This window comes from Diabrotica virgifera, chromosome 7, assembly GCF_917563875.1.
Source record: "Diabrotica virgifera virgifera chromosome 7, PGI_DIABVI_V3a".
Lineage (NCBI taxonomy): Eukaryota > Metazoa > Arthropoda > Insecta > Coleoptera > Chrysomelidae > Diabrotica > Diabrotica virgifera.
The window spans coordinates 25,669,199-25,685,331 of record NC_065449.1 but is presented as its reverse complement, the minus strand read 5'-3'; the positions used below and the strand labels follow the sequence as shown (position 1 = coordinate 25,685,331).

General features: G+C 32.9%; 1 protein-coding gene across 4 annotated transcripts in view; it reads right to left on the bottom strand.

The window, feature by feature from the left end:
- Positions 1–16,133, bottom strand: part of LOC114328697 (centromere-associated protein E) — a 419,952-nt gene that overhangs the window by 301,832 nt on the left and 101,987 nt on the right. For 2 of the 4 annotated variants that reach the window (XM_050655511.1, XM_050655513.1), the window contains exon 1: positions 3,890–4,054. The exons of 1 other annotated variant lie outside the window; for it this stretch is intronic. In XM_050655511.1, the coding sequence (XP_050511468.1) occupies positions 3,890–3,922 (33 nt within the window). In that variant the 5' untranslated portion in view covers positions 3,923–4,054. Of the gene's footprint in view, positions 1–3,889; positions 4,055–16,133 lie in introns of those variants that run through there. One more of the 4 variants, XM_050655512.1, reaches the window with a different exon arrangement.

Below are 16,133 nucleotides of genomic sequence, written 5' to 3'. Positions count from 1 at the left end.
GGATCTCCCCGGCAAAAATGCCATACGATATTATTATATTATACTATATTAAATACTCTATAAAATTGGAAAATAATCATTTTTATGAAAACCAAGGGCGCCCATATAAAAATTTTTAGGGGGGGGCCAAACGTGAAGATGTTGCACATTACATTTTGTATATTTCGGATGACAATATATACAGTAGACTGTCTCTATAACGAACACGGATATAACGAGGTTTCGCTTATAACGAGGTACATTAGGTGTCCCATGAAATCCCTATTGAACTATAACGCTCTATAACGAGGCATATTTGGTTATAACGAGGAAAATTTAAATCGAAGAATACTTGTCTTTACCTGTTTTTAGCGTTGTAATGGTCATAAATAAATAAATGCCCCAACTACCTGTACATAGAAATGCCCAACGTCTGTCTTATTATCGAGGCCAGTGCTATAATAAACTCGGCCACCTGTAATAAACATCTGCCTGTTTATCGACCGATACTGAATACTATAGGAAATTTACAATCTATGGCGGCGAAGTCTCATTGTTCACTGTTCAGGTTGACCATCGACACATAATAAACTACGTAAGAGGCATCAAAAAATTTCATTATTATTATTGTTTGATATAACGAGATCCGCTTATAACGAGATAATTAATTCACCATTTCAGTTCTCGTTATAGAGGGAGTCTACTGTAGTTTAAACCACCTAAAAAACCTAGTTTGAACCCTGTTGTGAGGAATTATTCATACATTTAAACACTAGACCAAGTTTTTAAATGGAAATGTCATGGGTACCACAAAAGTTGGGCCTCTCTTTAAAACCCATTTGAAAAGAATACAATGCTTGCAAAGCCTTCCCTTCAACTTTGGCGAGCAGACTAACCATGAGTATGTGTCGAACCAAGTTTTTACTTTAAAATCTTAAAAAGGAGCCCCCTTTATTTTTGCAGATATAGAATCCTTATGAAAAATAAGGCACACATATTCCAAACATTTTTAGAATTGTTGATAGATGGCGCAAATAAATAGCATTTTACGAATATAGCGCCATCCGTCAAGTCAACAATTCTAAAAAAGTTCGAATAAATGTTACTTATTTTTTTAGGAGGAAACTCAATCTGCAAGGAAAAACGGGGGTTCCTATTTAAGATTTTAAAGTTAACTTTCACCCCACCTCCGGAGTGTGGAATGAAAAATCCTGTTTGGTGTCATTCTATAGATTTTTGAAAAATATTAAACACGTGTTTTTTAGTTTTTATTTGGAAGTATATTTCTCGAGATATTAGACCGTTTCTATAATTTTGCTGTGGTATCACGATATACCGTTTTTTCCGATTATAGCGCTATCTATCCACAATTCGCAAAATGGCTCGAATAAAATTTGCTTATTTTTACAAGGAAAATCCAAATCTGCAACAAAAATTAGGGGTTCCATTTAAGATTTTAAAATTTACCCCCCGCTCCACACCCAGGGGTTGAAGTGGTGGACTTGTTTAGTGTCATCGCATAGATTTTTGAAAATTATTGAACATGTATTTTTCAGTTTTTCGATCCGATGTTCATTTTGCGAATTATTCGGCCTTTCCGCTAATTTTGGGACACCCTGTATATAACACTCATTCATCATGAAATATCGCCTGTTTTTAATTTAAATAAAATTGTTCTGTTCATCATAATGAACACTTTAAAAATAATCTACTTATGTACTAAAAAAATACTTTTGCAAACTAAAATTTGACTATGCTCAATAAATTTTAAAAATTATTTTTCAGTATGAATTTTTTCAAAATATAAAATATAATTACTATTTTATACCAGTTGTTAAAGACAAATGGCTCATTAGTGATTATCGATCAGAGATCGGATTTCTTGCTGATATGGTTTTTTTGCAGTATTATAAATGATTCATTTAATTTGTAATTTTGGATGTCAATTACAGTGTATATGTTTCCCACGCCTCTAATCTCTTTCAATGTTTTCGTTAGTAGCATACCGTGATTGTGGGAAATGTATATTATGCACATTCCATACAGACCACTGTCGCAGACACAAAGATTTTCTGTTAAACTATTAATAACTACCCAATATGTGAATTTTTTTTATTAATAAATATGTTGTTTCCAATTTATCTCTCAAAATTATCCAATATTGTTTTGACAAAAATACGTTTATGTAATATAAATTTAATTTTTTTCTTTCCCGAAAAGCTAGGGTGGGCCACGGCCCCCCCCCTGCCCGTGTGTAGGGGCGCCTATGATGAAAACAATAATGATTCGTCGTTAAAACTAATGGACAATAATCGGTAATACAAGCAATCATATTATAAAAATAATCAATGTTTTTTTTTATAAAAGCAACAATTATTATACCTCAGTTATAAAAATTATGATTCATTTTCCATTGGAGTGCTTTGGTGACACTTAGAATTGCGGAGTATCATTGCCTTCTTGCACTTGCATCTGTTTGTGGAACAGTTTTTGTTACAGCTGCATTTGACAAAATCTTGTCCTGATCCATCTGAATCTCTAGTAGCTGCAACCTTTGATGATATTTTAGAGCCTTAATTTATATCTGCTTCCTCTTAAAAAGTTTGGTGGCAAATGTCGAATTCTGATCTGAAAAAATTATCAAATGCAGCTGCAACAAAAAGTGTTCCACAAACAGATGCAAGTGCAAGAAAGCAATGATACTTCGTAATTCTAAGTGACAGTAAAGTACTCGATGGAAAAATAAATAATAATTTTTATAATTGAGGTATAATAACTATTGCTTTTATAAAAAACATACTGATTACTTTTTATAGTATGATTGTTTGTATTACAGAGTATTTTATTCAGTTTAAATATCCATTTATTTATGCTTTGTAGGTATACTATAATGTTTATACTAGGCCGTACTAGTTTATCCTACAGTGTCCGTATTAATATCAGAATAAACTAGTGTGGCCTAGGCTAAACTAGTTTATCCTATCGCGTTTAGGACAAACTAGTTTGGCCTAGGGCAAACTAGTTTATCCTGAAATCGGGTTTGGCCGGTAACATATATACGAAGTCTGTACACCCAGTAGAAGCATAGTTGTAGGTAATGGAAATTTGGTTCTTATTCGTCAAATTCCAAATCGCGAAAATCACCCCTGAATTAGCATCCCAAATGAAATTAATCGTTACTGCTTCACAAGTTACTTATGTATTGTTTATATGATCTATAAGTTTCATCGGTGCAAAGTGCTCATTTTTGAAAAAATTTGGTTTTAAAATATTTTTTTTTTATTTTGAAAAAAATGCATTTGAAAATAAAGTTTGAGTAAACCTTTGTCCAAAGTCCAAAGTGTAAATACCAAATGAAAATCTAAAATAATAAAAAATTACCGGAATCCGTTCACGAGAAAATCAACTATCAAAATGACTATAATTTTTGATGATAAAAATTTTTTGGAGTGTGTATATTTGATTATTCACTTCTTTAATATATTTACTTATGTTTAATTTATATTTGATTTGTAAAAGTACTTTTTGAATTATTAATAACATTAAACTATCGATCTATCTAGCTAATCCTACAGCAAATAGATACTGACTTAAACTAAATCCTGATCCAATCCTCTTTCACATGATACTATAAAATTGCAGTAATAAACCAGCGAAAACCAATCTTCCATGGCATTATTAGAATCAGCCATGGTACATAATAATGTAAAAATATCATAAAAATAGCTGTGCATAAGAACACATGAGAGTAATAGAACCGCAGAAAGATCTAAACGCAAGAAACTGTTCGTTATACACCAATTGCGTATGTTTAATTGCCGATGTAAGCATGACCATTTTTCTATTTTTCATTTCCTTGTTATTAGCAAAACTATTTCGTGTTGTAAAACTATATATGCAACTCAATTACCTTTTTGGCGAAGACTTCATCAAGCAACCCCATGTTAAATCACTAAATGTCCACTTGCCACTCCTTAATCATGGAAATTTTGCCACTAACACAAAGATTTCACAATGAAAACACCACGGTTTTAACGGAAAATTGACTCTGTATGCAGCAACATCGTGGGTAGCATCATAATTTCTTATCTTATCGCCGCTTTATTTATCTCCAAAACTCGTACACCTAGACTTTTATTTACTACACCTACGGCGTAACCTGAACATTGTGTTTACTGGAATTTAGTTCTATGTTTTTTAAATGAATTAAATGTAAAATAAATAAGAAACTTAACTTGGATAAGGAAAAAGTAAGACCATTAAACTGATGACAAATCGAGAAGTGCATTTCGACCAAATTGATCTTTTTGATACTTCCACAAAATTTATTACAACTATGTTATTACTACAGCTGTTTCGGCCAAGTGCCTTTCTCAAGTGATATATTTTACAATGTGTTTGCCTTTTTAAGTCTTTAACTGAAGAGGTTGAGGAGTGGGGAGCTGTTTGTCTCGAGTTGGTCATTCAGAATTATATCTGTATTTTTAAATTTATTAATTTCCATTGATTCTAAAAGTGATAGCTTAAGGCCTTTATTTTGAATATGTAGAATTTGAAACTCTTCATTGAAAGAATGATTATGATCTAGAAGGTGAAGTGCGTATGTAGAAGTGTCTGTTTTTCTATTGTTGAAAGCCCTTTTGTGTTCTGCTATCCGTTTGTCAAAAGTTCTGCCAGTTTGACCGATGTAAGTTTTCGGACAGTCACCACAAGTTAGTTTGTACACACCACTCTGTAGTTGCTTTCTCTTTCGGCTTTTATTGTTTTTAATATGTTTGCTTAAGTTATTGTTAGTTCTGAAAGCTGGTGTTATTCCTTTCTTTTTTATGTATCTGGCTATTCTTGTTGTTATTTTGCCAGTATATGTGAGAGAGCAGAAGGTACTGGGTTCTTTCTGTGGTGGTGGATACACTAATTTCAAGGCTTTCTTATGGAGTTTTTGCTACATAGACTGACAGAAATTCCTATGACAAAAAATAACTTCGAGACAGAACTAAATATCATTAGACAAATAGCAGTAAACAATGGCTATAACGAACAAACAGTTAACAACATTTTAAACCAAAAACTCCATAAGAAAGCCTTGAAATTAGTGTATCCACCACCACAGAAAGAACCCAGTACCTTCTGCTCTCTCACATATACTGGCAAAATAACAACAAAAATAGCCAGATACATAAAAAAGAAAGGAATAACACCAGCTTTCAGAACTAACAACAACTTAAGCAAACATATTAAAAACAATAAAAGCCGAAAGAGAAAGCAACTACAGAGTGGTGTGTACAAACTAACTTGTGGTGACTGTCCGAAAACTTACATCGGTCAAACTGGCAGAACTTTTGACAAACGGATAGCAGAACACAAAAGGGCTTTCAACAATAGAAAAACAGACACTTCTACATACGCACTTCACCTTCTAGATCATAATCATTCTTTCAATGAAGAGTTTCAAATTCTACATATTCAAAATAAAGGCCTTAAGCTATCACTTTTAGAATCAATGGAAATTAATAAATTGAAAAATACAGATATAATTCTGAATGACCAACTCGAGACAAACAGCTCCCCACTCCTCAACCTCTTCAGTTAAAGACTTGAAAAGGCAAACACATTGTAAAATATATCACTTGAGAAAGGCACTTTGCCGAAACAGCTGTAGTAATAACATAGTTGTAATAAATTTTGTAGAAGTATAGAAAAACAAACGTTTTTCAGTGTTTTATTGTGAGATAAAATGAACTTCCATCAAGTAACGGTCGAATCCATCAATGACCTTTTTGAGTTTTGCAACTTCAAAAATTTGTCTAATGGCTAAAAAAGATCGTGAAATCTTCGGGCTAAGGCCCCGTACACATTACACGTGGCGCGTAACGCCACGCTTTACTTGATAAAATCTGATACAAGCATGTGTACCACCATTTGTTCCTTGGCGTTACGTAAACGCAGCGTCTCATGTGTTCAGGGTCTAAGGTCTAGGGTTTTCAGTCCACACAAGCGCCCCTAAGTCTCGATGCACATTTGCGTGTTTTCAAGCTGCGTGCACGCTGCGGGCGGTCGCTGGCGGTCAGCAGTACAAGAGTTGATGTTATTCACTGCACACTCGAGCTGAACCGCGGCGAGCCCGCAGCATCGCAGCATGCACGCGAGTGTGCAGTGAATAACATCAACTCTTGTACTGCTGACCGCCAGCGATCGCCCGCAGCGGGCACGCAGCTTGAAAACACGCAAATGTGCAGTGAGTCTTACATTACATGACCAGTTACGTAGCCTGGACCGACGACTTTACGTGCTCTCAGAAGCAATCAAAAGATTACATACTCTTGCTTACTCTTATAATCAGCGTTGGATCATACTATGGCTGAACTGCAAACTTTTAGATAGAAATGGTATGACATTTATACCTTCTTCATCTTCTTGAGGTGTTGCCTTCTTATGAATTCATCTTATTTCATTTCATAGTTCCTTACTTATTTGCAATTAGACCAGGAAGGATCTGTTTTTAGGTGGATGTGAGAGGTGGCATTCGGATTTTTGCGGATAAAGTTAGGTGATAACTTCGTTAATAATAATTTACTTATGCTCCTTCTCAAATATGCCCGGAACATTAATAAAAAAAATAAAGTATTTAAAAATTTCAAAACATTTAGTTTTTTTTTCTACTATCTTTGCTTATAACTTTAAAACGATTCATTTTGGAACAAAGTCGTATAAGAATAAAACAAAGATAATTAAATTTTCTATCAGATACGATTGGTTAAAAATGTGTTAATTTAACACCCTTGATGCAAAATAGCAATAAATATAAAATAAGGGGGCAAAACAAGCATGTCCTTATTCAATGTTTTTCCATCACTTAGGTTACACTTGGAACGTTCCTAATTCGCTTAGAAAATTTTTGTAATGTGCTAAAACCGTCCACCAAATTTCATTAAAATTGACTAACTAGATTTGGCATAATAATTTTGCAATCTAAACTTTTTTAAAAAAATTAAAAATTTTTAAAATCTTGCACAACAAAAACTAGAACGTACAAAAATTTGTCAATTTTTTTACATATAAAGAAGCACTCCACCTATCTAATGAACTTTACAGAATTGAAATCGGATTATTTAAGCAGCCTCAGCAATGTTTTAAAATTATAAACAATTTTTTGGCTTATAAACAAATTAGTGCTGTGTCCAGGAGGGGGACGGGCTCCTATATTTAGATGGACTTACCCAAGTTTTTTTATGTATTTTGACCCGTAGAACACGAATTTTTTGGGTAACAATTGATCCTGATGTCGATAATATTGTTATAAACAAAGAACTTGAAGAATTACATAACATCGATTTTCGCAAAATAAAACATTTTTTTGTATTTCTTGGGTAATTCTAAGCAAAAAATGTTGTTACAAGTTTTTTCGTAGGATGCATAGTTTTAGAGATAAACGCGGTGGAACATTCAAAAAAATCGAAAAATTGCAATTTTTGAACGAGAATAACTTTTGTTTAAAAAATAAAATAGCAATTCTGCTGACAGCATTTGAAAGTTTAAGTCAAATTATACCGGTTTTAATTATTTGCATTGCTAAAAATTAATTTTTTTATTATTAAACAAAGCTATTTGTTTATAAGCCAAAAAATTGTTTATAATTTTAAAACATTGCTGAGGCCCGTTAAATAATCCGATGTTAATTCTGTAAAGTGTATTAGATAGGTAGAGCACCTCTTTATATGTAAAAAAATTAGCCAACTTCTAAATGGTCTACTTTTTGTTAAGAAAGATTTTAAAAAATTTGAACTTTTTTAATAACATTTATATTGCAAATTTATTATGCAAAATCTATTAGGTCGATTTTAATGAAATTTGGTAGACCATTTAAGTAGTTACAAGAATTTCCTAAGCGAATTACTAAGGTTCTAAGTGCCACCAAAGTGGTTAAAAACATTGAATAACAACAGGCGTATTTTGCCCCCTTATTTTGTATTTATTGCTTTATATTGCAGAAAAGGTAATACCTTAAGACATTTTTGACCAGTCGTGTATCATACAAAATTCAATTATCATTATTTTATTTCTCTACGACTTTGTTCCAAAACGAACCGTTTTAAAGTTATAAGCAAAAAAAGCAGAAAAAAATCGATGTTTTTCGAAATTTTTAAATATTTTAATTTTTTTATTAATGTTCCGGCCATATTTGAGAAGGAGCATAAGTCAATTATTATTACTGATGGTGTCACCTAACTTTATCAGCAAAAATCCGAATGCCACCTCTCACATCCAAAAATACACGTTTTTTACAGATTAGTCTTGGTCTAAATATAGTGTATTTTAAATTCTTCCCTTGAATGTTGCATCTTGACCTTTTCTGTTTTTAGTTATAGCTGGGAGTAGTTCTTGATTTATCCTTTTTTTAATGTTAATTTTTATTTCCCTGCTTCTTAGTGTGGAGAAATTGATGTTATGTCCATTTTGGCTCTGTTTAGATTTTTTATATGAATTTTATAGAATTTCGGTAGGTATCTACGGTAGATTGTTGCGTTTTCTAATGTTTAATGATGCCTTCATGAAAGTGAACACTGCAACCTATTATTTTAGATCAGAAGCAGTTATCAAGAAAATTACCAGATGGAGACCTGTATCAGGCAGACCCCGAAGAAACTCCAAAATCAGATGGGAGAACCAGATAGTCGAGGACCATAAGAAGATGGGAGTTAAAGAATGGATAAGCATAAGCAAAAAAGGAACGAATGGAGAGAAATTGTAGAAGATGCCAAGTCACACAACCAATTGTAAAACCAAAATGTTAATGCGGACTAATTCCTCGCGACAAATGAATCGGAAGAGCCCGAAGAGGGCGGCAATCAGCAATCACTCCGCTAGAAGTGCAGGTGCCATGATGATGATTATTTTAGACCTACAAATTTTATTGTGTACTAACAGACCACTGACCATAACGTTGATTTCATCAAAAACTTTGTTCTATTTTTCTAGACGTTTGTCGACTTTTTGTGAACCACGAACCATAATGTTGACTTTATTAAATTATAAATTTGTTCTATTTTCTTAGTCGCTTGTCGATTTCTAAGAGAAGAGAAGAGCAACGTCCGATCTACTTTAAGAAGAGTAATTTTAACTTTTAATTGGCGTTATCAAATTCGCTGCTCGACTTAATTGTATATGAATTCAAAGAGTAGAAACGATTTTATGTACCCGTTAGATTTAATTAAAGATATAATAATAAACTGCTTCTGCTTGAATTACTGTTCATATCTTGGCGTGCGCACCATAAAGCCTTCATACACCTGTAATTAATATGTCTTGCGAATGTAAACAAAATATCAGACGTGATATAGAGCGTTTTAATTTATTCTACTTATCATATAGAACCGGACTCATCTTATTACTAGTATTACAGTACAATATAAACCACAAAAATCTTATAAATACAACGGACGAGTAGGTTCTCTTCTTCTTCTGTTTGTATATACATGAATCTGCCTATTCTTTCAATGTGTCTTCAGTAAATTGTCGTTTTCGTGGTCTTCCCACAGATCGTATTCCTATTGGGGAACCGTCTCTCGTTGTCCTTACTACTCTATTTGTTGCCATTCGGCTTATGTGGTCATTCCATTCTATTCTTGTGTTTGTTAGCCAGTTATTAATGTTCTCCTGCTTGCATCTCCGTCGTGCATCTGTACTTCTAGCTCTGTCCCATAGTGTCTTACCATCGATTTTTCGAAGGGTTTTATCTCTGCTGTTTATAGCATTTTTTGATCCTCTCTGTGTCTCATCCTATCTTTCATTTCTTTTCCAATATTTTTATTTCTCCATATTGTTTCATTCAGGCAACGTGCGGGTCTGTTTGCTCTATTCACTTAATACCTGTGAATGTGATGCCTATATATTTAAACTCCATTACTTGTTCTATTATCTTCAGCTCTAATTTACATCTTGTCTTTTTTGGGGATACTAACATGTTAAATTTTCCGGCAATTATATTAAATTGGTGCAGCATACGTTGTAAATCATCTTTACATTGAGAGATTAGTACATATTGCTTCGCCTGCATAACAGATTATTCTAAGTTCTTTTTCTCCCATTTGGTATCCTTTTTTAGTTCTTACTTGTTTATTAATTTGTCCATTATCAGGTTGAAAAATAGAGGAATCTTATCCCATTTTGTCATCTTCAACTGGGTCAGTTAGTTTATCTTCTACTTTTACTTTTATTGTGTTGTTCTGGTAGATGTTTACGTCCTTTACTTTGACCCTGTCAAATGCTTTCTTAAGATCCACGAAACATAAATACGCCCGGTTTGTTGTATTCTAGCGATTTCTCTTGAAGTTGCCTCATTATAAATATGGCGTCGGTGCATAATCTTCCTAACCTAAAACCTTGTTGATCTTCTGCTAATGTTATATAATTTCATTCAGTTTATAATATTTGTAGGTCCAAAATAATAGGTTCAGTAAATATGCACTGTTCATTTTCATAATCTTGGAGCTACAAAGAACCGGAAGGCATCATTAAATATAAGAAAACTCAAAATCAACGATGCTAGAGAAACATATGGGGTTCTATACTAAGCCATATGGAATAATATGGAAAATATGGCATCCGTGGATGATATTAAAAAGTCAGGGACCACCATAAAATTCTCATTTGTTGATGTCAAAAACACTTCCCATCTCCAAAATAAAACGACTATCGAGATAGAGACAGAAGAAATATTAGAGATGATGGAATAACGCAGACAGTGTAAGATTAGACAGTACCAAGTAGAGTAAGTACCGAAATAAACACAGCAAAATTTATAAAAAGCTACTTTGCACCGAAGCTGAAAATCTATATAAACTGGGGGACAGCTTCAATCCAATTGCTGGAATCTTCAACAAAAAACATGTCACTGGTATACGTAATGACCAAGGTGAACTAATAATGGACCATTGACATATTTGCATAAATTTGCCAATTTTCTTTAATGTCTCTACGATTAGTATATGAAAATTATATTAAACTGACTATCTCTTTACGCTTTACGCTAAGTTCCAGAGAAAAGATTTTTACACGCATTTTTGTCAATTATGAGGATTTTAACTTCAGTCAGTCTAAAAATACTAATAATCAATAACAAATAACCTTGTTGAGAACACCCTTACACGGCGACCTTTACGTTATATTTAAAAATAGATTCAAGTAGATAATAAGTATTAAAGCATATGAAGGGTTTCGCATAGCCACACAGGGAAAATCTATCACATCATGGTCATGTACACACGTTAGTTTACAGATGAAATATTCCAAAACAATATCGTAAATAAATGTAGCTAATAAACTTAATGGCAAACAGTTAAAAGAAAAAACTCGCAAATTTAATACCCCTTTGTTAATGTGCTTTGTTGATTACACAAAGGCCTTCTATACAGAAAAATGGCAGTATCTGTAGTCACTACTAGCGGAGATGGGGAAATTCCACCACTTAATTCAATTAATACGACAGTAATACATGAACAGTAAAATAAACAACACACATTCAGATTATTTTAGAACAAGAAGCCGGTGTCAAAGAGGGGTGCATAATCTCTCCAACTGTGTTTAATATATGTATATAGTGATAGATATGCGTAAGTATGCGTAAGTATATGCGTAAGATACTAAACCATATCTTCAGTAGGTAACAGGTAATAGCGAAAGAAAAAAAACAATAAAGAAAAATAAAGTATACGTAAGTTTTACAGACATGGAAAAACTTATGATTCAATCAATCGAAAGGAAAACTATATGGGAGAGCCTGAAAAGAAAGAAGTAAACGAAGACCTGGTAGATGCCACAAAAAGTATATATTGAAAACAATTAATACAATAAGAACATAAAAAATGTGAAAGCGAAGTCGGGATAGATCAACAAAAAATAAAGCAAACAAACATATAGAAATAGGGAACACTAATAAACCTGGGAACAGTAATAAATAACAGAGGAAGCATCGAGGACGATCTCTACAACAGACTAGGGAGTACAGGAAACTATTAAAGGCTCTAAATAGAGGATTTCTTAACAACAAAAAAGTATCAAGGAAGTCGAAGATGACAATATATGAAACAATATATACAGGCCAACATTGACAGTAAAAGTGAAAAGAGTGTGAGAAGCTAACCAATAGGAAAAAATAGAAGAAACAGACCAATAAAAGGGTGGAACAGCGACATAGCCGATATAGTTCAGAAAGCCACTGCGCATCCGCTAGGAAAAATATTCTAATTCGGATTTTTTGCACAATCTTACTCAAAAAGGACCCCTTTTAACAAATGTGCATGTTGCCAGGACCAAAAGTTGGTCAAAAATTTTTTGTTTTTTTTTTGTTTTTTTCCTAAAATTATTTTTTTTTTGCATGGAACAAACTTTTTTTAGGTTTTTTGGATCATTCCAAACAGAAAAGATATTCAGTGACTTTTCTCTAAAGTTGATAGTTTTTGACATATAAGCGATTAAAAATTGAAAAATTGCGAAATCGGCCATTTTTAACCCTCAAAAACTATGTGAAAAACTGAAAATTTGAATGTTGCCAAGGTAGGTAGATATTCTATAAACATCGATTGATGAAATCCCGAAGAGTTTTTTGCAATACAATATTCAAAACTCCTTTGTTTTTTAATTGCTATTCAAGCGTGCGCGACACTATTTTCCACCGTTGGATGTGTATGCAGTATGATGCAAATGAAAGGAATAAATTCGTTATTTCGTAAACCAGCGACTTGAAGGAAAAATCCCGAAACAGGTCGATTTTTATTTTTAAGTTATGATATTGTGACATATATGGTATACTAGTGACGTCATCCATCTAGGCGTGATGACGTAATCGATGATTTTTTTAAATGAGAATAGGGGTCGTGTGCTAGCTCATTTGAAAGATTCTTCAATTCTCTATTCAGTAATATAAACATTTACATAATTATTTATACAGGGTGTCCAATAATTTAATTTTTTTGTCTATTTGCCAAATTATTTATTTTAATAAAAAAATTTTGGACACCCTGTATAAATAATTATGTACATGTTTATATTACTGAATAGACAATTAAGGAACCTTTCAAATGAGCCAGCCCACGACCCGTATTCTCATTTAAAAAAATCATCGATTACGTCATCACGCCCAGATGGATGACGTCACTAGTATACTATATATGCCACAATATCATAACTTAAAAATAAAAACCGACCTGTTTTGGAATTTTTCCTTAAAGTCACCGGTTTACGAAATAACGAATTTATTCCTTTCATTTGCACCATACTGTATACACATGCAACGGTGGAAAATAGTGTCGCGCACGCTTGATTGGCAATTAAAAAACAAATAAGTTTTTGATATTATATTGCAAAAAACTCTTCGGGATTTCATCAATCGATGTTTAAAGAATATCTACCTACTTTGGCAACAGTTAAATTTTCAGTTTTTCACATAGTTTTTGAGGGTTAAAAATGGCCGATTTCGCAATTTTTCAATTTGTAATCGCTTATATGTCAAAAACTATCAACTTTATAGAAAAGTCACTAAAGACCTTTTCTGTTTGGAATGATCCAAAAAATCTAAAAAAAAATTGTTCCATGCAAAAAAAATAATTTTAGGGCAAAAACAAAAAAAACGTTTAAAAAATTTTTGACCAACTTTTCATCCTGGCAACATGCAAATTTGTTAAAAGGTGTCCTTTTTGAGTAAGATTGTGCAAAAAATCCGAATTAGAATATTTTTCCTAGCGGATGCGCAGTGGCTTTCTGGACTAATATATTACAAAATAAGGTCAAATCTTGGCAAGAAGCAACACAAATGGCGAAGAACAGATAATTCATCAAAGGCTAGAAGCACCTCCCTTGACACCTAACGGTAGAAGAGGAACGACTATGCATGTACGTAAACTCACTTATAGAATCGTTTTGAAATACCCCTAAAAGCTTGTAACATCAATATTTTTTGAAACCATCTCCCACACTTTATTTTGATTGTCGATGACTCCATTTCCATTATCGTTACGCCTAACTTTCAATTCTTTGCTAAAACAAGTCGTGACCACAGAGCAAGCTCCCTTATTTAAATAATAGCTCTATTTTGTGTAACGTACGATGATCTAATGGCTTTAGTATATACGCTAACGGTGTGAAACATGTGAACATAACCTTTATGTAGCATGCGCGTGCGGCAGCTTAACATTTAATAAAATTATGTAGGTAGAGTTCTTCCACTGTATCTTTGCACAAGCATGACTTTATTCAAGAATTATTTTTTATATAACTTCTCTTTCCTTCTCACAGAAGCTGAAACGATTAATTTAAACCACCTGACCATAGTGTCCATACACGACACCATGCATTGAACAAGGACAGCCATAGAACTATGGTCGGTGAATAGGACATTCCAAGACTTTGACGTTTATGAAACCGCTGATGGGAGTGAAGCTGCCTAAATTGTGTTTGTTTATATTATTTGTACCACATTGCTTCTTAAGTTTTTTACCGTTAACGGTTTTTTAGCTGTATTTTCCGAACATTTTGTTGTAGATTTTGTGTAGTTTTTATCAACCTACGGTTTAGAAGGTTTTCCAAGCGTAAGTAACATGGACATAGTTAGTTATGTAGTATTTTTATAGGACGTTTTATAGCATTTAACCATTGTTTTTGTCTCTCAGATAATAACTTATTTAGTTGTTTTATGCTTAAAATGTAGCACTGATGGTATCCGATAAAACTGAACTTTATCATGATTACTTAGCATTCCACACTTCAAAACACAACAGAAATGAAGCATATTATCTTTTTAAATTAATTCATCCAGTGAAAATGTTAAATAATTAATCCTTGTACAAAACAAAATTAAAAAGAAACGCAACTAAAATGATCTAAATAATATTAACAACTGATGGAATAACATTAATTTATGATGGGACGTGAATTGCAAATTGTAGAATTCCCTCATCTTCCTTAGTCTCAGCATCCGTATGGCTTGCAAATTGTAGAAGCCTCGGAGGTGTAACCAGAGAAGGTTCCCATTGTTTTCATTCTGGTGGGGTGTAGAATAGCATTATGTTGTTTTATATGCCATTAGAGTGAAAACTTAGTCTTTTTGCTAGCAGTTGCCGCTAGGGCATCTATGCCATTTCGTTCGTTGCAATCCGGGACTGCACGCTGGGGTTTGTTTTGGTTGGATCGGGGAGAGCAGCATATGTGCCTCCCGATGAGAGACTAATAAGTTTCGAAACCGGTAGGGGTGCTTGCAGCACTCTCTGATTGGACTAGAATATGGTTCGGCTGTGTTTTCGTTTTGCAACGAAATTGAAAATGGTTATTCATTTTTGATTTACATTAATTTATGTTTCCCCCCCAGCCGCCATATGGATTTAATTTTGACAGTATGTTGGAATGACAGCATGTTGCTAATTGACAATTATTGTAAATTTTGTTTTGATAGTGTTCGGTTCTTTAGGTTAAGAATTTATTTATTAGCTAATAACAATAGCTAATAAAAGTTGACATTTAGTTATTTAAAAAGTGCTAAAACCACGTCAACGGGGTAATATTAGATATTTTTAAGGGTTTTTATTTTCTTTATATGTTTGCTCCATGTTACTTAGCTTCTCTGAAAGAATTCGTGCGACTGTCTTTTTTGTTTCCTTACATTTTAGTCCTCTCATATCACATTCTTAGTTACTACAGACATATTCCTTTTTGTAATCTTCTTAAATCTAAACCTAAATTTACCAACGACAGGAACATGATCTGACGATATATTTGCTTATTTTCAATAAATTTAATTTTTGATTACTATGGTTTAATAGTTATTTATGATATAAGTGTTAAACGTACAATTTTAAGGCACGCATGTGAAAGTTTGCAGAATGAGCGAAGCGAATTCTGCAATTCACATGAGTGCCTTAAAAATGTACGTTTTAACACGTATATCATACAATATTTTTTCTACAAACGTCTTATATATCAACAATTATAATTAAGTATTTTCTATGGGAAATAAGCCACAATTTTACTAAAAAATGAATTTATTAACGTTTCGAAGTCCAAATCGGGTTTCGTTGTCAAAATACAAAATACTATTAAAATAAACAAAAATGTTGTTGCTAAGTAAAAAAATTCTTCTAATAATTTATTTAATCTGACTCATTTAT